The sequence below is a fragment of the Bombina bombina genome, chromosome 6 (assembly GCF_027579735.1).
Source record: "Bombina bombina isolate aBomBom1 chromosome 6, aBomBom1.pri, whole genome shotgun sequence".
In the NCBI taxonomy this organism is placed as follows: Eukaryota; Metazoa; Chordata; class Amphibia; order Anura; family Bombinatoridae; genus Bombina; species Bombina bombina.
Genome location: NC_069504.1, coordinates 882,771,833 through 882,792,113, shown reverse-complemented (window position 1 = coordinate 882,792,113; position 20,281 = coordinate 882,771,833). Strand labels below are relative to the sequence as shown.

Below are 20,281 nucleotides of genomic sequence, written 5' to 3'. Positions count from 1 at the left end.
TCGGTCGTGACAATGACCCACTCTGGCCTGCGGAAGCTCATTCCCTGGGACAGATGGTCCAGGGTCAGCCACCAACGGAGTGAATCTCTGGTCTTTTGATCTACTTGAATCATTGGAGACAAGTCTGTATAATCCCCATTCCACTGTTTGAGCATGCACAGTTGTAATGGTCTTAGATGAATTCGTGCAAAAGGAACTATGTCCATTGTTGCAACCATCAATCCTATTACTTCCATGCACTGCGCTATGGAAGGACGAGGAACAGAATGAAGCACTTGACAAGAGCTTAGAAGTTTTGATTTTCTGACCTCTGTCAGAAAAATCCTCATTTCTAAGGAATCTATTATTGTTCCCAAGAAGGGAACTCTTGTTGACGGGGACAGAGAACTCTTTTCTTTGTTCACCTTCCATCCGTGAGAAGTGAGAAAGGCTAGAACGATGTCCGTATGAGCCTTTGCCTTTGACAGGGACGACGCTTGTATTAGAATGTCGTCCAAGTAAGGTACTACTGCAATGCCCCTTGGTCTTAGAACCGCTAGAAGGGACCCTAGCACCTTTGTGAAAATCCTTGGAGCAGTGGCTAATCCGAATGGAAGAGCCACAAACTGGTAATGTTTGTCCAGAAAAGCGAACCTTAGGAACTGAAGATGTTCCTTGTGGATAGGGATATGTAGGTACGCATCCTTTAGATCCACGGTAGTCATAAATTGACTTTCCTGGATGGTGGGTAGAATCGTTTGAATAGTTTCCATTTTGAACGATGGTACCCTGAGAAATTTGTTTAGGATCTTCAAATCCAAAATTGGTCTGAACGTTCCCTCTTTTTTGGGAACTACGAACAGATTGGAATAAAATCCCATTCCTTGTTCCTTTATTGGAACTGGGTGTATCACTCCCATCTTTAACAGGTCTTCTACACAATGTAAGAATGCCTGTCTCTTTATTTGGTTTGAGGATAAGTGAGACTTGTGGAACCTTCCCCTTGGGGGTAGTTCCTTGAATTCCAGGAGATAACCTTGAGAAACTATTTCTAGCGCCCAAGGATCCTGAACATCTCTTGCCCAAGCCTGAGCAAAGAGAGAGAGTCTGCCCCCCACCAGATCCGGTCCCGGATCGGGGGCTACTCCTTCATGCTGTCTTGTTAGCAGTGGCAGGCTTCTTGGCCTGCTTACCCTTGTTCCAGCCTTGCATTGGTTTCCAGGCTGGTTTGGGTTGTGAGGCATTACCCTCTTGCTTAGAGGATGCAGAATTAGAGGCTGGTCCATTTCTGCGAAAAGGACGAAAATTAGGCTTATTTTTAGCCTTAAAAGACCTATCCTGTGGAAGGGCGTGGCCCTTTCCCCCAGTGATGTCTGAAATAATCTCTTTCAAATCAGGTCCAAATAAAGTTTTACCTTTGAAGGGAATGTTAAGTTATTTTGTCTTGGATGACACATCCGCTGACCAAGACTTTAGCCAAAGCGCTCTGCGCGCCACAATAGCAAACCCTGAATTTTTCGCCGCTAATTTTGCTAATTGCAAAGCGGCATCTAAAATAAAAGTTAGCCAATTTAAGTGCGTGAACTCTGTCCATAACCTCCTCATATGGAGTTTCTCTACTGAGCGACTTTTCTAGTTCCTCGAACCAGAACCACGCTGCCGTAGTGACAGGAACAATGCATGAAATTGGTTGTAGAAGGTAGCCTTGCTGTACAAAAATCTTTTTAAGCAAACCTTCCAATTTTTTATCCATAGGATCTTTGAAAGCACAACTATCTTCGATAGGAATAGTAGTGCGTTTGTTTAGAGTAGAAACTGCCCCCTCGACCTTGGGGACTGTCTGCCATAAGTCCTTTCTGGGGTTGACCATAGGAAATAATTTCTTAAATATAGGGGGGGGGGAACAAAAGGTATGCTGGGCTTTTCCCACTCTTTATTTACTATGTCCGCCACCCGCTTGGGTATAGGAAAAGCGTCGGGGGGCACCGGAACCTCTAGGAACCTGTCCATCTTGCATAATTTCTCTGGAATGACCAAATTGTCACAATCATCCAGAGTAGATAACACCTCCTTAAGCAGTGCGCGGAGATGTTCTAATTTAAATTTAAATGTCACAACATCAGGTTCAGCTTGATGAGAAATTTTTCCTGAATCTGAAATTTCTCCCTCAGACAAAACCTCCCTCATGGCCCCTTCAGATTGGTGTGAGGGTATGACAGAACAATTATCATCAGCGTCCTCTTGCTCTTCAGTGTTTAAAACAGAGCAATCGCGCTTTCTCTGATAAGTAGGCATTTTGGATAAAAGATTTGCTATGGAGTTATCCATTACAGCCGTTAATTGTTGCATGGTAATAAGTATTGGCGCACTAGATGTACTAGGGGCCTCCTGCATGGGCAAAACTGGTGTAGACACAGTAGGAGATGATGTAGTATCATGTTTACTCCCCTCATTTGAGGAATCATCTTGGGCAATATCATTATTTGTGGCAGTACTGTCCTTACTTTGTTTGGACGCTATGGCACAATTATCACATAAATTTAAATAGGGAGACACATTGGCTTTCATACATATAGAACATAGCTTATCTGAAGGTACAGACATGTTAAACAGGCTTAAACTTGTCAACAATGCACAAAAAACGTTTTAAAATAAAACCGTTACTGTCACTTTAAATTTCAAACAGAAACACTTTATTACTGAATATGTGAAAAAGTATGAAGGAATTGTTCAAAAATTACCAAATTTTCACCACAGTGTCTTAAAGCCTTAAAAGTATTGCACACCAAATTTCAGAGCTTTAACCCTTAAAATAACGGAACCGGAGCCGTTTTTCAATTTAACCCCTATACAGTCCCAGATACAGTCTTTGCTAAGACCCAACCAAGCCCTGAGGGGAATACGATACCAAATGATGCCTTCTAAAAGCTTTTTCAGAGATTCTTAGATCCTCACACATGCATCTGCATGCCCTGCTCTCAAAAAACAACTGCGCATTAGTGGCGCGAAAATGAGGCTCAGTCTATGACTAGAAAGGCCCCCTGACTGAAAAAGGTGTCCAATACAGTGCCTGCCGTTTTATAAACGTTCCCCAAGATTATAAATGTCAATTGTTAGCCTAAATTTGAATAATATGCACAAATAAAGCAATCGATTTAGCCCATAAAAATGTCTACCAGTTTTTTAGCCCATAATAAGCCCTTTATTCTGTTTGTTTTTGACTAAGAAAATGGCTTACCGGTCCCCATGAGGGGAAATGACAGCCTTCCAGCATTACACAGTCTTGTTAGAAATATGGCTAGTCATACCTTAAGCAGAAAAGTCTGCTAACTGTTTCCCCCAACTGAAGTTACTTCATCTCAACAGTCCTATGTGGAAACAGCAATCGATTTTAGTTACTGTCTGCTAAAATCATCTTCCTCTTACAAACAGAAATCTTCATCCTTTTCTGTTTCAGACTAAATAGTACATACCAGCACTATTTTAAAATAACAAACACTTGATAGAAGAATAAAAACTACATTTAAACACCAAAAAACTCTTAACCATCTCCGTGGAGATGTTGCCTGTGCAACGGCAAAGAGAATGACTGGGGTGGGCGGAGCCTAGGAGGGATCATGTGACCAGCTTTGCTGGGACTCTTTGCCATTTCCTGTTGGGGAAGAGAATATCCCACAAGTAAGGATGACGCCGTGGACCGGACACACCAATGTTGGAGAAAAAAAGACAATGCAATAACACCTACTCTGAATTTCAAATAAGCAGACGATTTTTTTCTGACCAATTTATTTTTTCTACACTTTTCTGGCCCCTTGTAATAATGTGACAGATAGCAGCCAATCACATATATTATATGTATACTTTGTGAGCTTTTGCACATGCTCAGTAGGATCTTGTCCCCCAGAAAGTATGAATATAAAAAGACTGTGCACAATTCGATAATGGAAGTAAATTGGAAAGTGTCTTAAAACTGCATGCTCTTTCTGAATCATAAAAGTTTATTTTGACTTAAGTGGGCAAAATCATTATATCTAAAAAAAAAAATCATACCATAATTAAAAAATACTTTATTGCTTAAAAATTCTAACCATCATCTAAGTTTTAAAAAATAAAAAAGAGCAATATCTGCGAAGTGCAATAAAGCGAAGCGCAATAAAACAAGGTATCCCTGTACATGTAATGGCAAAAATGTTTCTAATAAAAGTTATCACTGTTTTAGTGTTAGCATTTTTCTCTGCACGTGCATGTGAAGCATAGCTATTTTCAGTGTGCCAGCATTTTTAATGCTGCAGCTGCTCAGAGCACCAGTGAAGATTGTATCAAATTACCAGATGGTACAAGCACCGTAGGTTTTCTGAGTAAGTGCTGTGTTTTAAAATGCTGGTGCACAATACATGCTTAAACAACCAGTAAATACAGTAGATTTGCATAATCAACATATAAATGATAAAAAGAAAATGCACTAGCACTAAGGAGCAGATTTACCAAGCAGCAGATGCTGCAATCTACCCCTGAATTTAAGAAGCAGCGGTCCTAAGCATTTCTTGTGGAATGCTTGTGCAATGTTAAAGGCTAACAGCGTATGCTGTCAGCATTTAGCGATGCAGGGCGGACATGATTCGCTACGGCACTTAGTAAATCGGCCCCTTAGTCTGAACTTTGTTTCTTACACATTTCAAAGTTATGTCTATTTCCACTCCCCTTGTATCATGTGACAGCCATCAGCCAATCACAAGTGCATATACGTATATTCTGTTAATTCGTGACTCACAAAGTGTAGATATAAAAAGACTGTGCACATTTTAATGGAAGTAAATTGGAAAGTTGTTTAAAATTGAATGCTCCATCTGAATCATGAAAGTTTAATTTTGATTGAGTGTCCCTTTAACCCCTTAATGACCAAGGACGTACAGGGTACGTCCTACAAAAACTGTCACTTAATGACCAAGGACGTACCCTGTACGTCCTCAGGGGTTTCAAGCGGTGGAAGCGATGATGATCACTTCCAACCGCTTTCAAGGTATTGCAGTGATGCCTCGATATTGAGGCATCAATGCAATACCGTTTTTACCCACTGATGCTGCTTATCGTTGGTGGGTGGGAGCCACAGCAGGGTGGCGGATGGGCGGCCCATTGCTGGAGTAGTTCCGGCCGCTGTTCCGGGAGTGATCAGAGGTAGGCGGGAGCGTGCGCGCCCGGTACAGTGCAGATTGTCTAAGGGAAGGAGGGGAATAATTGTTGGGAAAGGGGTAAGATATTGAGGGGAGGGGGCAGCTACACTACGGAAAAATGGGGTTATAATAAATAAAATTAAAAAGTGAGCAAATTTGATCAGAAACTGGGTACTGGCAGACAGCTGCCAGTAACAAAGGTGTCAACACATAGGAATTGAGGGAGCTTAAGAGAGCTGTTTGGGGGGAATCATGGAGGTTGGGGGGTTAGGGGGGAACCTACACTGCAGAAACTATATATATATATATATATATACATACATACATACAGTATATATATATATATAGAATACTAAAAATATGCACTCACTGTATTTAAACCACAACACACTTTATTATGTAGTGACGTTTCGGAGCATTCACCCCTTCCTGAGTAAGGGGTGAATGCTCCGAAACGTCACTAGTGAGTGCATATTTTTAGTATTCTATTTGAAGATTTATGCACCCTGGTCTTGGGACTTTTGGCGAGTGGGAGTGCGCTATCCTGTGTTTATATATATATATATATATATATATATATATATATAAGGCTTTTTTTATTTTAGTACTGGCAGACTTTCTGCAAGTACTTAAGATGGCAGTGACAATTGTGGGGTGGGGGAGGAAAGAGAGCTGTTTGAAAGGGGTCAGGGAGGGATCAGGAGGTGGGATGTGTCAGGTGGGAGGCTGATCTCTACACTAAAGCTAAAATTAACCCTACACGCTACCTAATTAACCCCTTCACTGCTGGGCATAATACAAGTGTGGTGCACAGCGTAATGCCAAAGCCATAAATGTCTGCTATTTCTGAACAAAGGGGATCCCAGAGAAGTATTTACAACCATTTGTGCCATAATTGCACAAGCTGTTTGTAAATAATTTCAGTGACAAACCTAAAGTTTGTGAAAAAGTATATTTTTTTTATTTGATCGCATTTGGCAGTGAAATGGTGGCATGAAATATACCAAAATGGGCCTAGATCAATACTTTGGGCTGTCTACTAAAAATAAATATTTACATGTGAAGGGTTATTCAGGGATTCCTAACAGATATCAGTTTTCCAATGTAACATCGCTAATTTTGAAAAAAAAAAAAATGGTTTGGAAATAGCAAAGTGCTACTTGTTTTTATTGCCCTATAACTTGCAAAAATAAAAGCAAAGAACATGTAAACATTGGGTATTTCTAAAATCAGGACAAAATTTAGAAACTATTTAGCATGGGTGTTTTTGATGGTTGTAGATGTGTAACAGATTTTGGGGGTCAAAGTTAGAAAAAGTGTGTTTTTTTCCATTTTTTCATCATATTTTATAATTTTTTATAGTAAATTATAAGATATGATAAAAATAATGGTATCTTTAGAAAGTCCATTTAATGGCGAGAAAAACGGTATATAATAAGTGTGGGTACAGTAAATGAGTAAGAGGAAAATTACAGCTAAACACAAACACCACAGAAATGTAAAAATAGCCCTGGTCCCGGACGGTAAGAAAATTGAAAAATGGTTTGGTCACTAAGGGGTTAAATACACTTTTGAAACAGCTATAGCTGTTATTAGAAGCCTTTTTGTATATACATGTATATTACAAAAATGCTTCTTTTCAAAACAGAAAAGCATCCATGTGGTTTCCCATTTTGGCTGGAATGTCCCTTTAAACTTGCTTTCATGCAAAAAATATGTTAATGTATAATTAGCACACTAAATAATCATGTTATTTTTTATTATGTCCTTTAAAATGAGTGATTTAAGCAACGCTATAAAACACACTTGCGTAAAATGAATGAAAGATGAGGTAGATTGAGCAGTTATGTGCAATAACATATTTATCATCACATAATCGCTACTATTAATTGCAAGTGAATACACATCTGTCATGATGAACATTCACCAAGATAATTCTCAAGTAGCAAATGGTTGGATTAGGTCAGACTCAGAATTGTAAGCTGTAATATTTAACTCTCTGAACAGAGCTATGTTATTGATACTCATAGCATCTAACTTGGATTCATGTTGTTTTATGATGAGCTATGTCTTTATCCATGTTTAGCACCTGCTGGGTTTTTTGTTTAGTCTGGAGTTTTTCAATGCTTTAAAGAATGGAATTTGTCAGGAACATCTGAGAGTGGGAGAAACTATAATACACTTAGCAATACTTATTTGGTATCTATATTTTTTATTTGCTGCTGCATGTAACTTGCATGGATAATGCACAATTGTCAATAAAGTTAATAATAAAAAAATATGTGATTTGTTTTTTTAATTATTTTATTATCAAATAATTTAATATAAAAATGAAAAACAAAATGACATTTTCACAATGCATATATACATATTGTACAGGGTGTATATAACAAGGGGAGTCTCACAGTGCTATATATATATATATATATATTTAGTGTGTAATAACACACAGAGTGTAGAAAGTGAGGCCTGAATAATTGTACTTATGTACATATACACAGCCAGACCCTAGCACTGTTATTTTGTAAATGAAATTACATAAAAAGTCCCAGCATCATGTAAGGTATCAATGGAGTTGCAATATCAGCAAGGTATCGACGGAACCAGCTTAGCAGTTTCTCCTTTGCATTTTCACAATGGGCTTTTGGTCCTGAGTCTAACACTACAAAAGGCACAGTTAATAGCAGGGGGCAGGGCCGGAAGGGGGCTTCTCTACAGGTACAATTTGTTGAAGACTGGAGAGAATTTTCTTTTGGTGACCGGCGAGGGTAATGCCCATCCGGAGAAGGTCTCTGTTGAAAGAGAAAAGTAAAATTAAGCTCAAGAATATTTAGCCAATGGCAGGTTCGTATATAGATAGAAAAAGAAACATGATCTGCATCAATACATTAGATATATGTCAGGGAAGAAAATTTTAATGATGTAAGAAAAATATAATTTTCTTTATTGTTTCCCCCTTTATGCCAAACATAACTGGGTCTCTCCTCTCTCTCCATTTCTGCTGAAATCACTTACTCTGCTGTGATCTGCCGCACTCGACTGAAAGTGGTGAACCCTGCGTTTCTGAATCCATCCTCGTATCTGCCCATTTTGATGGCGTGAAGCCATTCACTCACGTTAGAGAAGGAAGAATAATGAGGGGTACGCTGGTCCAGGAGCGGCTGCGAGGGTCTGCAGGAGAGACAGAGAGGAAAGCAGAGTGAGACGCAGGGAGGAGTGAGAGTGGGGGAGCAAGAGAGAGAGAGAGAGAAAAAAAAAGGGGGAGGAAAGAGAAAGGGAGGAGGGAATGGGAGAGAGATCTGCAGATATGTTTCACTCTTCCAGTACAAAGCCTCTTTTATCTCTCTCCCTCTAGGTCCTTGCTCCCTCCTTTCACTCACAAGGTCAAGGCTAGAACTCCCCCTCTTCTGCCCACAATTGCATGATGACCCCTGAACTCCAACCCTGTCATTTCGGTAACATGAAACATGCAGCTGCAGAACCCACTGTCCCCTTAACCCCTCTCTTGCCAGCGCCCTAAACACTTAACCCCTTTTCTACCAGAGCCCTGCATTCTTAACCCCTCTTTTCCACACTTAACTCCTCTTCTGACAGAGTCCTGCATACTTAACCCTTTTACTGCCAGTCAGCTATTGTTCTCTAACAAACTATTCATTTAAAGCCTAGATCACTTAAGCTCTCTCCCATTAGAGCCTTTCTCGCCTAAGCTACCCCTGTTAGAGCTCTGGTCACTTAAGCCCTCTCCTGTTGAAGCTTTTCTAGCTTAAGCCCTCTCCTGTTAGAGCCCTGATCACTTAAGCCCTCTCCTGTTTAAGCATTTCTCACTTAAGCCTCTCCTGTTTGTTTATATCACAGTCACCTGTGCTATCCCTGCTAATTTAATCCTTTTTTTGCCATACATAATGCTCTTTTTTTCCTGAGATTAATTTCTTAACTGCTGTCTTTCAATGCTCTGATTAACCCCTCTCCACCCAGAGCACTATTTATCTATCTCCCCATCACACAATTTTTCCTTTGGCCATGCTCTTTAAGCCTTCTTGTGTTAAGGTCACAATCACTGAATAACCCTTCTCTTGCCAGAGCCTCATTCTTTACTTATCCCCCCCCCCTCTACTGCTGGAATCCAGCTTGTTTAATCCCTCTTTGGCCTGGATCCAGTTCCTTAATCAGCAAGCAAAGAAGTAAAACAGCATTCATAGGGCTTGCGGCTAAGTAGCCATAACTACCATTTTATTATAAATGCAAAGTGAAAATGTTAGGGGTTTATTTCCAGGGGTAATGCCCCCTTTATCAGACATCTAAGTGTGGTTCTGCTGTTTTGTTTGCTGATAGTCTTTAGGAAACTGAAGCAACGCTGCAAACTCTACTGCTTTTTTGAGGCTATTAACCCCTCTCCTACCAGATTTTTTTTTCTTTAACTCTATCCTCTTTGAGTGATCCCCACTTAACCCCTCTCAGGCTAGGTTTGTATCTCTGGAACTCCTTGGAAACAATTTATTTCAACCTCTAAACCCTATTCCTGCTCCTGGAGCCGAGTAGCATTATCACTAGCAGACCTACTGTCTAATACGCAAATGATTAAAGGGACAGTAACTATCTTGTAATTTCAAGCTTTTTCAGCAGTTTCTGCAATAAATTAAAGGGACAGTATACTGTAAAATAGTTTTTCCCTTAATGTGTTTACAATTGCTTTTTTTACCAACTGCAGTGCAAAAAATGTATGAAAATAAGCTTTTTAAGGTTTATTTGTGTATTTTAAAGCTCTGATTTTGTGTTTTGAAGCCACAACCTAATAAAATGGGTTGAGCTTGTAGATATAATAAGATCTCATTACTGTATCACATTGTGCACATATACCTGCTTCTTTATCTTATATCTGTCCATAAAACAATCACCAGTACTTGGAGAGAACAATGGGAAATCAACATTTTATTACCTTATCTCTGCTTTATCACACTGGGAGTGTAATTTCTTCTGCTGGCTGTGTTTACAAAGCTTATCTATAGCTGGGACCTGCGGCCACAAACTTTCAGAATAGGTGGGGATACCACACGCTAAATCAACTATTTCAAATGCTGATATAAGGGTAAAGGAGCTACTTGTAAACAATTTAATACACTCCAGCAGGTAAAGTGAATAATTGGGAACAAATTAAAGGGGAGAAATTTTTTGAGTAAACTGTCCCTTTAACATACTATGTGAGTGTGTGTGTTTTTTTGGAATTCTTTAACACCTTGTTTGATGCAATAGCCAAACTCCACCCACAACTTGCCTTATATGCAAGAGCAAATCAAGACTTATTACTGAAGGTGACAAAACTAGCCACTGTTATTTTATAAGCATAATCTCCATTGCTTTTCAGTTAGATCAACCCTGTTGAGGTCATTTAGGGACAGATATGTAGCAGGGTTAGGCTTGAGAAGCCTGACATGTGCACATCCCATTCTCAGAAGTAAAACAAAAACACAATTTTCAGACATAAATTACAGGAAAAGGGGGTACGAAAAAAATGAAGTGTAATGAAAGTGTAAAGCAATGGGTTGTTTTTTTTGCTTCACATAAATGTTTTAGAATACAATATCATAGTGTTTATGGTCCCTTTAAGAGGAGAATATGAATCTCCTCTAATGTTCAATCAAATTTGTGGCACACAGAATTTAAAGGGATACTAAACCCAAAACTTTTCTTTCATGATTCAGGTAGAGAATACAATTTTAAACAACATTCCAATTTACTTATATTATCTAATTTGCTTAATTTTTTTGATATACTATGTTTAAAAATAGCAAAGCACATGGGTGAGCCAATCACACGAGGCATGTATGTGCAGCCACCAATCAGCAGCTACTAAGCCTATCTAGATATGCTTTTCAGCAAAGAATATCAAGAGAATTAAGCACATTAGATAATAGAAGTAAATTAAAAAGTTGTTTAAAATTGCATGCTCTATCTAAATCATGAAAGAAAAAATATGGGTTTCATGTTCCTTTAAGATATTATACAGTAGATTACACACCTGCATTAAATGCCCAACAAACATTCTCTTCTCTAAGATAGCTGCATTTTTTGCCTGACAAATTCAGCCCTGAGATTATTACTCTCTCTCTTTCACTTAAAGGGACAATAAAGTCAAAATTAAATGTTCATGAGTCAGATAAAACATGCAATTTTAAAAAAACGTTCTAATTTATTTATTTTATCAATGTTGCTTAGTTCTCTTTGTATTCTATGCTAAAGAGTAATTCTAGATGAGCTCAGGAGCGTGCATGTGTGCTTAGCCATTTGGCAGCAGTGCTTACTGGTATACATAGTTGCAAACTATGCTGTCATAGAGTGTTTTTAGCATTCTATAGCAGAAGTTTTTGTATGTATAACATTGCTATAAACATTGTTATGACCACTGATGCCAGATATCTAAGGACACGTGCACGCTCCTGAGCTCACCTAATATTACTCTTTAACAAAAAATACTAAGAGCTAAGCAAAACTGATGACAGAAGTAAATTGGAAAGTTGTTTCAAATATCATGTTCTATCCAGTCCATTTAAGTTTACTTTTGACTGTACTGTCCCTTTAATAATGTGTCTAGTTGAACTCTTCTGCACTAATTTGAGCCATTTTCACAGCGCTACGGAGTATCTCTGCTCCCTTACCCTGGTTGCTCTCGTGTCGTTATCTTAAGGCTGGCTGGATTGCGAATAAGTTTGTCCAAGGAGCTGACAATATCTGTGAAACGCGGTCGAGCAGCACGATCTCGCTGCCAACAGTCCAGCATTAACTGGTGCAACGCAGAAGGGCAGTCTGGAGGTGCTGGTAGACGGTAATCTTGCTCTATGGCATTAATCACCTAGAGGAAAAATGTATAAACACTTTTTAACACATGTGCAAATCAGCAAGAAGTAATACCAACAAATGTGGTTAAAGGACCACTCAATGCAGGAGAATTACATCATTAGCAAGTACATAATAAAAAGACAATGATTTAACACCTACTCTGATTTAACAGTAGATTTTTTTCTGACATATTTTTTTCTCCTATTTGCCGGCCCCCTGTATCATGTGACAGACATCAGCCAATCACAGACTAGTATAAATATACCATGTGAGCTTATGCACATGCTCAGTAGGATCTTGTTCACCAGAAAGTGTGACTATTAAAAGACTGTGCAAAATATGATAATAGAAGTACATTGGAAAGTGTCTTAAAACTGCATGCTCTAGCTGAATCATAGAGAATACAATTTTAAACATTCCAATTAACTTCTATTATCTAATTTGCTTCATTCTCTTGGTATGTTTTGTTGAAAAAAAGCAGCAATGCACTACTGGGAGCTAGCTAAACACATTGGGTGCAGTCTCCAATTAGCAGCTCCTGAGTCTACTTAGAACAACAGAGAACAAAACAAATTCGATAACAGAAGTTAATTAGGCAAGTTGTCTTTTTAAATAACATGCTCTATATGAATCATGAAAAAATAAATTGGGTTTGATGTCCCTTTAATCTTTTGATAACAGAATACTCAAAGTGGTTGGAGATTGCCAAGGTAACTGCTCATCACTAGTTTTAAAGAGTATACAAAGGTTTCCCTTACATCTTGATTAGACATGTCCCAATACGGTCGTTCACCAAATGACATAACCTCCCACATTACAATTCCATAACCCCAGACGTCACTGGCAGAAGTAAACTTGCGGAAGGCAATGGCTTCTGGGGCTGTCCAGCGTATTGGGATCTTTCCACCCTGTAGAGAAAATAAAAATACTGTACAGTTAGCAACGTACGCTATATATCTTTAACCTTCCCTTAATATTTTCCAACTCCCTCTACCATCCACTTTTCTATTTAATCCCTCATGTTTTAATACTTAATTTGTGTTCAGCCAGACCCACTTCTTAAAGTGATAGTAAACATCTCTTAAATGTGATTGTCCCACGCTCACTAGAGAGAGGCCACAAAGCTAAGTCTGTAACCTAGGTGTTGAAACTGTTGAAACTCAGAAAGCTGGTTTAGGTCATTTGCAGCAGTTTGAAAACCTATGTTACAGATTGTGCTTTTTGGCCTCTCTAATGTTCCCACATCTATTGCAAAGAATGATTTTCCTATCATAATTGTTGATAAAAAAAACTGACAATCCACCTTTTAATAGTAAGTGAGTTCAGAGAAGTTTTGGTGGAGGTAAACAAAAGCTCACATAAATTGCCTAAAATTATTCACCCAAGCCTCTGTGGAAGAAAGTGGTACAAGCACAATTTTCAAATGTATTTTACATTAAAAAGCAAAAAAATAAATAAATGAATGTATATTGCAATAATATTTCACTAGCAATAATGAAACCTTTTATGTGATGTTGAAATGTCAAGTCTAATGGTTCTTTAAGCTCTGTTGCTACACACATAATATTTATCAACTAATGCACTGAACGGAGATCTATCTAATGCCAAATTACACATATCAATTTCCTGCTGTAATATTTAGTGCTGTTCCCTTCAGAATATTCAAATATCGCAAGTACATATTTGCATATGCAAGTACTAGACAATATTATTACTTTTTATGAAAATTATCCAAACTGACATCATCCTATATTCCCATAGCGTGATCTAAACACAGATGATAAATGGCCATTAATTTTTTTTTTTAACAAGGTTTCATCCAAATATTTGTCTTTTTACAGTGGCAATGTGTGATTAGTGTCTTACAAAATGTATCATTCATTTCATTTGCAATGAAAATATTACCCAACTGTGATATTTATTTAGAAAATAATTGATGATGCTGATATTATCAGTTATTTCATATTTGATAAGTCTACGTTATTGCAAAGAATAGAACATCATTTATATAAATGCTCTCTCTTTCATGTCACTGGTTACATGATAACCACTGATTCATCAACTCAAGTGATGAGTCATATTTTTTCTGAAACACAGATATACTCATATGGCTAGTAACACATGGAGATAAAAACACTAAATTGTTTTTTTTAGATATGCATAACATACAGTAATAAAGACTATATATAATTTGGATTGTTTTGCTATCCAGTGGCACACCCTTTTTAAATGCCTCAAGGACATTTATCTTATTCCCTCTTTTCTGTGGCCACAGGGACATATTTCAATGAGTTCCTGCACATATTAAACAATAAATGTGCAGCTTTTCCAGGGGCAGTGAAAATAAAAACACAATTTCAGAGTTAAAGAGCATAAATAGTAGACAGAACAGATAATGTAAGCCATAAGCAAAGATTTTTTTACTATGTATAAATAAACAATTTAGTGTGTAATGCCCCTTTAAATGTATATACAGTATTCCATGAAGACATACTATAAGATTTTTTTTTAACCCAAGGATGCGCCCTTCCTTAAAGGGACAGTCTACTTGAATTTTTTATTGTTTAAAAAGATAGATAATCCCTTTATTACCCATTCCCCAGTTTTGCATAATCAGCACTGTTATACTAATACACTATTTACTTCTGTGATTGCCTTGTATCTAAGCCTCTGCAGACCGCCCCTTATCTTAGTTCTTTTGACAGACTTGCATTTTAACCAATCAGTTTTGAATCATAAATAACTCTATGGGAGTGAACAAAATGTTATCTATATGGAACACATGAACTAGCATTGTCTAAACTGTCAAAATGCACTGAGATAAGAGGCGGCCTTCAACACCTTAAAAAGTAGCATATGAGCCTGTCTAGGTTTAGCTTTCAACAAAGAATACCAAGACAACAAAGCAAATTTGATGATAGAAGTAAATTGGAAAGTTGGTTAAAATTGCATGCCCTATCTGAATCATCAAAGTTTAATTTTAACTAGACTGTCCCTTTAATAACATACCACTAATTCCACTCACCAGACAAGATGTGTATGTAGGGTCAGTGGATCCCTCCTGCAGGAACCGCGAAAGGCCAAAGTCTGACACTTTACACACCAGATTACTGTTCACCAGAATGTTTCTTGCAGCCAGATCCCGGTGAACATAATTCATCTCTGCCAGATAACGCATCCCAGAAGCGATACCTCTCAGCATTCCCACTAGCTGGATGGGTGTGAACTGACCGTCATTTAGCTGCAGGATAGACACATGTTCAGTAATGTAATATTTGGTGACATATTGCTTTTGTTTTTTTATTACCAGAAGAACTTTAGGTCTATCCTAATTACTGAATTCCCTTACTGTACTGCCTCTGTTAAAGGGACACTAAACCTACATTTTTTCTTTCATGATTCAGATAGAGAATGCAATTTTAAACAACTTTCCAATTTACTTCTATTATCTAATTTGCTTCAATGTTTAGATATCCTTTGTTGAAGAAAGAGCAATGCACATGGGGGAGCCAATCACACGAGGCATCTATGTGCAGCAACCTATCAGCAGCTACTGAGCCTATCTAGATATGCTTTTCAACAAAGAAAATCAAGAGAATGAAGCAAATTAGATAATAGGAGTCAATTAAAAAGTTGTTTAAAACTGAATGCTCTTTCTAAATCATGAAAGAAATTTTTTTAGGTTTCATGTCCCTTTAGTAAGCAATCCCATGAAACTACCTCTTCATTTAATAAAAAAAGGTTTAGTAGATAATATGTGTAAACTCACCCTGAGAAACGAGTCAAGGGCTCCATTCTCCATGTACTCAGTAATGATCATAACAGGGCAGTTGTTGGTAATTACCCCTTCCAGATGGATAATGTTAGGGTGATGAAACTGCCCCATGATACTGGCTTCACTCAAAAACTCCCGCCGCTGCCGTTCTGTGTATCCCCCCTTTAATGTCTTGATAGCCACATAGTTCTCTTTCTTCCCTGGAACTTTAAGTCGTCCTCTACAAACCTCCCCAAATTCACCTAGTAGAAGGAATAACATATATATACATTATGTTTTGTGTGCAGGTTACGTGAAGTCCCTCAATTCCTCTTAAATCCCCCCAATTGCAGCTTTCCGAGTACAATCCTCCTCCTCACCTGCTCCAATAACCTCCTCAATTTTCACATACGATACATCAATTTCCTTAGCAAATTCTCTCACAGCTTCATTTGGATCTTCATAGGTGAAAGGATCAATGTAGAGTTTGGTGTCTGCAGAAATAAACCAGTGCGTTAAATATGCAGATGCAATATTATGATACATTGCTAAAAATTGAAAACATAAAACTTTATTGGTTCCATTTAAAATGTTTCACATTGCAAAATCCAAGCTTGACGTTTGTAACACGATAAACCAACTAAGCAGATCACACAGGTTATTTGAAACACAACCAGTGAATAGACAAATTGAATATATACGCAAAAATGACATACACCCCCTAACTAGTAAACATAAGAATTGACAAATTTACAGCAATTTTAGGAACCACCAAAAATATTGACGAGTCAACCACGCACTTTAAAGTGAAGCCAGACATAGCTATATGAATGCTAGCAACTTCACACGAGCGTTAAAGGGACAGTATACTATAAAATAGTGTTTCCCTTAATGTGTTTACAATTGCTTTTTTTACCAACTGCAGAGAATAAAAAGTATGAAATTATTTTTTTTAAGGCTTATTTGTGTATATTAAAGCTCTGATTTTGTGTTTTGAAGACACAACCTAATAAAATTGGTTGAGCTTGTAGGTATAATAAGATGTTATTACATTGTGTACATATACATGCTTATTTATCTTATAGCTATAAAACAATCACCAGTACTTGGAGAAAACAATGGAAAATCAACATGTTATTACCTTATCTCTGCTATATCCCACTGGGAGTGTAATTTATTCTGCTGGCTGTGTTTACAAAGCTTATCTATAGCTGGGACCTGCGGCCACAAACTTTCAGAATAGGTGGGGATACCACATGCTAAATCAACTATTTCAAATGCCTATATAAGGGTAAAGGAGCTACTTGTAAACAATTTAATACACTCCAGCAGGTAAAGTGGATCATTGGAAACAAATTAAAGGGGAGAACATTTTTGAGTAAACTGTCCCTTTAAACATATTGTGAACTTCATCAAAAAATGAAAAACTTTTTTTATGGACAAAATACATAATAAATAATATGTGTAGCAAAGCTTTTTTTAATGGACATAATACATAATATTTGTAGCAATTTACAAACCTCATTTACAGTACACAAACCCTAAAATGTCCCTAAACTTTCTATTGACATAGTTATACAGCTGTCCTATACTGTCTGCATATCCGTAGGCCTGGTTAGGAATATAAAAATAGTAAAGTGACACCATGTTCTATTGTATGGTACAATTGGATTAGCTTCTATTGCTTCTGTCTTATACTGAGCACTGCTGCAAAGACCTGATGTATCAACATTACTAAATCCTTCTTCAGCTGGGATCACTCAAAAATGATCTTGTTTAATTTAAAGGTAACTTGCTTATTTTTACTCCCAGAATAATTTACCCTACATGTATCTGCTTTAAGCCCTATCTGCCTGTTTCTCTAGTTTTTCCTGCTGCTGAGAACAAACATCCTGTTCTGATTCCATACTCCTATATATATAATTTAGTGTAATCTGCAACACTAGTGACTCTACTCTTTATATTCGCTTTTATGTTAATCCTTTGAGATCCCTAAAAAACCACATGCCGTGCAACTAGCCTCTGATGATCGGAAATCAACTCAAGTGGCTGAGGCTTGGAGTTAGCTTGTTTATGGTAGCACAGACACCATATTGTTTTCTATATGTACATAAGATGTTTACAGTATCTACTATGATTTACAGATACATATCAACATATAAAAGTTTTCCTCTGGCAAAATAAATAATAAAAATAGCAAGCAGGGAAACCTGTATCACCTCCTGAACTCCTCGTACAACTGTAAACAGACTATATAAGGTTCCTCTCGGCTCCCTATTCCGCAACCAGTTTATTTATTTTCCTTGTTTTGTTAGTATTGTTCAGACCAATCTCCTTTTACTTATCCTCTAATCTCTTACTCTGCACTGTAAAATTCCAAAATATGCCCATGTATGTATCTTACTGTGTAGCCTTTATATAAATCCCTAGGTCTTTTGAACAGGAACGTTTAAAGAGCCGTTCTAGGGACAAAGAGTGTAAAAATAAAATGTTACAATGTGTAATTGCATATAACTAGTGGGTTGATTACAATCCTTTAGAAAAAGCTTATCTAATGATTTTTATGCAAAATTTGCCACTAAAGGGGATTTTTGTAAATAAATAATTTGATAAGCTTTTTTAAAGGATTGTGATTGATCCATGTTTGTTTAACTCCTGCAAAGGGGATAAAAGCATAAAGTCGGACCTGTATCTATAATACACTACTGGAACATAGCTGAACACATCTGAGGAGCCAATGACAAGAAGCTTATGTGTATACCACCAATCACCAGTTAGCTCCCGGTAGTACATTACTGCTGAGTCTATCTATGTATGCTTTTCAACAAAGAATAGCAAGAGAACAAAGTAAACGTGATAACAGAAGTAAATAGAAAAGTGTCTTAAAATTAAAATTTACTACTATCTGAAATTCTGAATCATGAACATTTAATTTTTAACTTTCATGTCTTTTTAATGGGACAGAGCTAGAACAATAACATATAAAAGCATTTTCTTATTGAATTGCTTGCACATAGTAACATGAGGTATAAATGCTAGAGACAATTTATGTCCGTTCAAAATGAAAAATATTCTAATGATAGGGAGACAATTCCATGACTATAAAAAAAAGTACATTTATTCAGGACAGAAACACCTATTTTTTACGCAAATGGCTTTAAAACGGTTTAATAGACACACTTAAATGTAACAGAAATATTTGAATGGCTCAGTTACTTGCTCATGACCTGAATATTTATAATCTACAATGTATACCAGAATATAATCTGTGACAGGCTAACATTTTTGTAGGTTGTTTGCAGAGCTCAATTAACTTAAAATCGGAAAGATAAACAGTTGGTTTACGTAAGTCCTAGAGTACAAAGTAAATTAACTATACACAAATTAAAAGATTTTTTTCCTGGCTATCATTGAGCTGTGCTCCCAGAGGGTGAATGTCATTTGGGAACAGTGCAATATTTATATACCTTTTATCAAATTGATTTTGGACTGTTTTGCAAGTTAGCAGCATATAAATTAAAGGTTGAAACTGTGACTTTATGATTAAGTATTTTCTTTGTACCAATCTATGTACTGTTGTATATTGACAATGTTTGAAATCTTCAAAAATAAGCTTGTTTTAATGTTAGAAATAGATTTTCTAAATACAAAAATGTCTTGTGCAACAATAAAACCAATGAGCAACATTTTATCAACCTTCTTGTATTAGAAAACAAGCAACTAGATATGTGCTTAGATTCACTAATAAATCACGAAAAAGGCCACATTTGCAGTAATTGTTTTTTTTGGCCCCCAATTAATTTGAAAAAATTTGCAGCACACAAATATACGTACAAACACAAACATTTGCGTGTTGAACTTAATTTTCTAATAGGTCTGGTTCAGTAATAGACCGAATGCCACAAACCGCTGCCATGTTCGTGATTTCTTTCCCTATGGAATCAATAATTCTACAAACACACAGTTAAAAATGGATAGAAAATATACTGATATATCTTAAAGGGACACTCAAGTCAAAATAATATTTTATGATTCATATAGAGTATGCAGTTTTAAGACACTTTTCAATTTACTTCCATTATCAAATTATTCACACTTTCTGTGGAACAAGATCCTACTGAGCATGTGCACAAGCTCACAGGGAATATGTATACTAGTCTGTGATTGGCTGATATCTGTCACATGGTATAGGGGGGCCAGAAAATGTGAGGGAAAAAAATTTTGCCAGAAAAAAAATAATCTACTGCTTATTTGAAATTCAGAGTAGGTGTTATATTAATGGTTAAGATAGAGCACGCCATTTTAAGAGTTTTTTTCAGCTTAACTGTAGAAAAGTATACCTAGATAGGCTCAGAAGCAGCAATGCATAATGGGAGCTAGCTGCTGATTGGCGGCTAAACAGTTATATGCAAGAAGCATAAAAATAAGAGCACTTTCTTGTTGTAGTTTTATGTCCCTTTAAACGGATAGTGTATGTAAATATGAATGGGATACCTGGCATGGAACAATATATTTTTTTTATTAAAGGGATATTAAACAGTAA

General features: G+C 37.0%; 1 protein-coding gene across 1 annotated transcript in view; it reads right to left on the bottom strand.

The window, feature by feature from the left end:
* Positions 1-7,436: 7,436 nt before the first annotated feature.
* Positions 7,437-20,281, bottom strand: part of EPHB4 (EPH receptor B4) — a 69,159-nt gene continuing 56,314 nt past the window's right edge. Inside the window, exons 10-16 of the mRNA XM_053718382.1 lie at positions 16,119-16,232; positions 15,754-16,001; positions 15,010-15,225; positions 12,743-12,892; positions 11,804-11,997; positions 8,166-8,321; positions 7,437-7,942 (exon numbers count right to left, since the gene is read on the bottom strand). Coding sequence (XP_053574357.1) covers positions 7,828-7,942; positions 8,166-8,321; positions 11,804-11,997; positions 12,743-12,892; positions 15,010-15,225; positions 15,754-16,001; positions 16,119-16,232 — 1,193 coding nt within the window. The 3' untranslated portion in view covers positions 7,437-7,827. The remainder of the gene's footprint in view (positions 7,943-8,165; positions 8,322-11,803; positions 11,998-12,742; positions 12,893-15,009; positions 15,226-15,753; positions 16,002-16,118; positions 16,233-20,281) is intronic.